A 5,874-nucleotide genomic window follows, 5' to 3' on the forward strand; every position below is an offset into this window, starting at 1 on the left:
TTTCCCAGTCAAATAATTTTATAATAATACAAAATGCACTGTATTCTCTTCAATAACTAGAAATCGATGTGAATGTTCAATTCAATTCAATTCAATTTTTTGTTAATGATATAAATGTTATAACATTCCGAGTATTGTAAACAAATTAATAATAGTGACAAAACAAACTTTCATTTTTTTTCCTCTTTTTTGGTGTGATAACAAAAAGTATTTATTGCATAATTTTTTAAACTACATTGAAAAAATAAAATCTCATGAGGATACAAATTACCTTGAAAGTGGTAGTCGAGCACGCTTCGGCACGAATTGGGCCATCTCGCACCGGGGAAGTACCACACCCCCACAGAAGACCGGCGTGAAATAGTATTCTGCTGTGTTTCGTTCGGTGAGTGGGGGAGCCGGAGGCCCATATCCTTTTCCTTACCCTTCCCAGTCCATTCCTTTATTCCTCTCGCCCATCCCTTCTTAATCCCTTCTCAATTTAAAGTCGGCAATCCATTTGTAGAGGCGTAAGGTCTGCCATGTATCTTATGCCTCTGCAAATGTTCATGGGCGGTGGTAGCGCTTACCATCAGGCATCCCACCAGCTCCATTGCCGACTGTTACATAAAAAAAAACCTTCACATGAGCTTGAAGTTATTTAAAATATTATTAAGGATGTAAATAATGGAACGCCATATGATATTAACACTCACCTTGTAATTTAATCCGAAGAACGTATCGTTTTCATATTGATTTAAATAAAGATATAAAGATTCTCTATAATAATTTTATGTTCTGAATATCCATAAAATATAAAGAGAATATCCGCATACTTTCACATATTCGCATCAAAAGTCTATTGTAAATCTAAAATATTTTCTCACCTGCATCGCTTGATTGGATGCATATTGCAAATAGTGTTATGACAGCGGCTATGAAGAAGCAACCGTCTAAGCTACCTCGCACACAAAATGCACGCGCCAGTCTCACATTTTCGGTATACGAAAAATGAAATTTCGTGTAAAGGACGTGTTTTGTAAGCGTGGAAATAACATATTTTCCAAGAATTTTCCTAGACACGACACGTGTTCTCGTAATGACATTGTTTGGTAATATCGTCTTTTACTAATAAGTGCTATATCGAGGTGATAAGTAGGTACTACAGTAATTTTGCCTTTCTTTTGCTTATTTTGTATTAAATACTATCTTCACTCTGCCTCTTCGCAAGGATACACTTTATTCATGTTTTAGTAAATACTCTATTACAGACAAATCCGACAAACCAAAAACCTATCTAATAAAAACTAAAATCCATACAGCCGTTTTTGGGTTATAAATCGTTTAACTAACAAGTCTTTTCATAAAAATAGAGATAGATTAAAGATAGATACAATATCAGTATATAGTATAATAAATTACTAGCTGTGACCCGCGGTTGAAACCGCGTAAGTCCGTATCCCGTAGGAATATCGGTATAAAAAGTGCCTATGTGTTATTTCAGTTGTCCAGCTATCTACGAAGCAAAATAGTATTATTATTTACCAATAGATGTCAGGAAAAAAAACACGAATGAAACACGAATATGACATTTTCTGAAAAAGATTCCTAGCTAGATCGATTTATCGCCCCCGAAACCCACTATATACTAAATTTCATGAAAATCGTTGGAGCCGATTCCGATATTCGAATTAGTTTAGAATTAATATATATACAAGAATTGCTCGTTTAAAGATATAAGATATAGATGATACTAAGATTGAAAACAGAAGAAATAATCCTTAGTTAAATAGTCAAAGTATTTTGACCAGCTACCTTATCTAATATATTATAAATTAATTACTTATTATATAAAATTACATATATTATGATATTAATATTTATATTAGTCATAATATTAAAAAATATTAGCTATATGAATTTTAATATAATAATTCAATGAAATAATACATTAAACTGTTTTATGTAATATCTTAAAAGATTATAATAACGATTTCAATTAAAAATCATCACAATTAACAAAAATGGTCAACAGTTTTATAAATTCCAAGCTATGTTTTTCTTTTTTTACCCTCAGGATCGCCGGACACAATGCATAAACCTCTGTGCATTCGATCACCACAAAGTGTACCTTGCGGACAATTGCTGCAAGTCGTTCCGGCTTCGTAAATAGGAAACCCTTCTATATTGCCAGCTGGGCCATAATTGCAAACAGTGAAAGCGAGTATTTGTGGTTCTTCACGTTTCTTCTGTTTCCCATCTACTTCAAACATTCCTCGGTGTAACGGGGATTCTTTTACATCTGTATCATTTGAAACATTAAAATCCAGAAAGTTTGTTGATCTGCTTGGGGTGAACTTGGTTCTACGGAGTATATTTTCACTCGAAGTCGACGTGCGCGTTATTTGTCCGCCTTCTGTAGGAGTCGGCACTGTTCTGCGTTTCCTAAAGTGGACACAAGATCTTTTTTTGGCTGTGCAAAGAGCTTGTGAACATCCTAATCTCCAAGTAGACGCCCATGCTGCTGCAGAATACCAATGGGCATTACAACCGCCTGGAGCGCTACAATTACTCAATCTGAATGACCACACATAGTCAGGGTGCAACGCCCTTGATCCAGAAAACCATGCCCCTACCGCATCGGCTAATAATTGGGCTTCCGTTACACGCGGTACCACTGGCCTAACATCTAAATTTTGTAGCACATTAAATCGGATAGTATTCCTACATTCATCATGTCGCTTCTGACACTGTTGTGCCCATGTCTCTGCCAATTCTTCCAGCTCGTAGTCCCAATACATTTTTCGCATGTTCGCGGCCGGAGGTTGACCTGGTTCCAGTCCCATCGCTATATTGTCTCTATGTCTATTATGCAATAACAGCAATTGGTATCTTGTCCACATTGTCATGCCAGAAGCGAACAACCTTGAACTATGTTTGTTTTTAGCGACACACATGGTGTGCTGGTTCTTCAACGAACAATCGGGATGTTGACAATAGTCTTGCAGTTTGATTGTGGCATTATTAGATTCACAAGCAATTAAACTCCAAATAAAAAAACTCGAAATTACTAATGCAATACACATTATTTATTAATATTACAAAAACTACAAATATGCGTAAAAATTCACGAAAACAGTACCTATACGTCAATCAAAAATTTTATAGCGTCAAGGTTGAAAATAATCTATGAGAGTCTTTCAACACCATAATCTATGGATATTCTCAAAAATAATTTACAAAATAATAGATAAGTTAAGTTAAAAGTAGCACTCGGCTGTTTCAATATTTTTTTATTTTTATTTTATTTATATTAGGTTCACCAAGAGGTATTTGACCGCCTCCTTGATACAGTGGGTAACGCGTGAGCGTAGAACCGAGGGGTCCTGGGTTCGATTCCCGGTGGGGATAGTAAAAAAAAAAATGTCTCGGTCTGGCAGGACAACTACTTGTCCATAAAGAAAATCGATCAGTGAAACTGATGTATATCATCTGCCCCATAACCCACTAGGGGACACGGGACTTCACTACTAAGAGGTATTTCATTAAGTAGGTTACATCAAGTGAATATACCAATTAAATAAGACTTAAATGCACACCTTTAAAAGGTAAACACAACATGCATATAAATTAAACAGCTAAAACATCTTAAGACTAAATTATAAAAACACCATAACAATGTTATACTGCATAATACATAATCAGCCGTATATAATATAAACTTATATATTATAATTAAGATAAGATTTTATCATAATATCTCAATTAATATGTACCTATAAGATTTTTTCGAATGAAAACCTGTAATTATCATTACTGCACCGTCCTACTGAACGAGATTTTTTGATATCATGTGACAAAGGGTGTAATATAAGGTTAATCCGAATTTAATTTCAAAAAGAATTTTTAACTTAAAACAGAAAAACTAATCTTGAAAATAGTTGACACTAAATCGAAATTATGAGCTACGTACTACACCGAACTTTATTAAATGGTAATGGTAATGGTATTAAAATCCGATTATAAACAAGTTGCCGCAAACACAAACCTAAAAAAGCATATACACAGTCATATTGTATAACTCAGGCATTTTTGAAATCGTTTAAATATATCAGATACTAAAAAACTAGGTCCGTTATTTGAAGATTGGTATGGAAAATACTTTTATACCTTTCCGTGTTATATCAAAAGGGAATAAAGATATGTCTTTATTCTCCTTTAAAAAAAACGTAACCTTATATATAAGGTTACGTATTTTTTTACGTAATTTCCGACCGTATAATTGTATATACATTCACCAATCATATATCTTTAATTGATATACTATCAGTAGCTGAATCAATTAAGATCTTTTGTGAGATACAGAAGACAAATTTAAAGCAACTTGAAAAAAGTAAGTACAATAATTTGTATAGAAGAAGTCCCCTCGCAACTTTTCCCCGAGATAGTGTTATTATAATTACTGTTGCAACTCGGATCCGGTCAATGCTTTTGAAATTTAAACTAACTTTAGTCATTTGGAAGTAGACTGCTGAAGAGCTTGTGGTTGAATTGGCATGAATTTCGTATACATGTCCACGACGCTTTCTGTAGTTAGAGAATAATGAATGTTATTTTTAACATCCACTGCGACCATAATAAGGCTTCTATTACTTGCAGTATTGAATGTGCCCAAAATTTTTAACGTAAAACTGAGGTAGTTTTTCATTTCTGCAATAGCGTCGAACACGCTTCGGCACAAATATGGCCGGCTCGCACCTAGGAATGTACCACACCCTCACAGAAAATCGGCATGAAATAATAGCATCACAAATAACATAATGCTTTACTAGGTAGCATGTATATACTATTTCTCACCTTTTGCAGTCCGTTCTCTCCTTAAAAGCAGACAATGCATTTACAGTGGTCCTACCTCTGCGAAATGTTCATGGGCGGTGATGATAGCTTACCACCAGACAAAGCAGCCTATCCGGCAGCCGTTTATTACCTGCTATTAAATACGTAAAAGCACAAACCGTTATTGTGTCGTTATCGTGATAATGTTGAAATAATTATTTATCACATGCTGATCCTTCTTTCAGATGGTACCGAATAGACTATAATAGAGAATTTAAAACAAGACGTCATATTATTGAAGTTTCACTTTCCAATGAATTTGAAGGGAAATAGTCTTACAGAATCGTTTACATCGAGAGATTTCAATATTTCAATAATGTCGTACAGAATAGTGCAGATGTCTTTACGAAGTATTGTGTTACTGTTGATGGTGCTCGGATTTTTCTTTAATTCCGAATGCAACGAATTAACGTCCACCGGCCATTTTATAACCTTGGGTGTTTATGGAAGCTACAGTGTAATTATCATGGGCTTATTGCTAGAAGCTGGATTAAATATTCCGTCCAATAAATTCATTGAATCATCATTTCTTACAGTGGGAATTGTTTTAAATCTCTTATGTGTTATATTATCTATTATAGACTTTTATAATGAGTATGATTTCAAAAAGAATCAAAGCATGAATATGACTTTGTTGTCTTCGCTAAGTATAATAATTTTTATGGCTGATATTGGACTGGCTCATTTCGATTGATTTGTTTTATTTTGCTATACAGAATTTAACTATAATTAAACCTTATTAGTAAAAACTCAGAAAAATAATAAATTTTGTAGTATGTTTTATATTTATAGTTGTATTATAATAATAATACCTACGAAACTTAACAAACAAACTCTTCAGAAACACATCACGCGGTGAAGGTGATAACAGTTTATGGCTATATATATTGTTTTCGATGATGATATACCAATATATAACCCAGGTATACCAATTTCTTAAAAATTGTTTACAAAATAGTTGTCAATTCAATGTACTCTAACTTTAATTAGGCTCTGCTG

The 5,874-nt window shown here is 33.8% G+C and overlaps 1 protein-coding gene across 1 annotated transcript; it reads right to left on the reverse strand.

The window, feature by feature from the left end:
• Positions 1 to 2,030: 2,030 nt before the first annotated feature.
• LOC119835703 (venom allergen 5-like) lies at positions 2,031 to 3,065 on the reverse strand. Its single transcript, XM_038360679.1, has one exon. The coding sequence runs from the start codon at positions 3,063 to 3,065 to the stop codon at positions 2,031 to 2,033; it is 1,035 nt and encodes a 344-aa protein (XP_038216607.1).
• Positions 3,066 to 5,874: the final 2,809 nt, after the last annotated feature.

The sequence above is a fragment of the Zerene cesonia genome, chromosome Z, assembly GCF_012273895.1.
Source record: "Zerene cesonia ecotype Mississippi chromosome Z, Zerene_cesonia_1.1, whole genome shotgun sequence".
NCBI classification, from domain to species: domain Eukaryota; kingdom Metazoa; phylum Arthropoda; class Insecta; order Lepidoptera; family Pieridae; genus Zerene; species Zerene cesonia.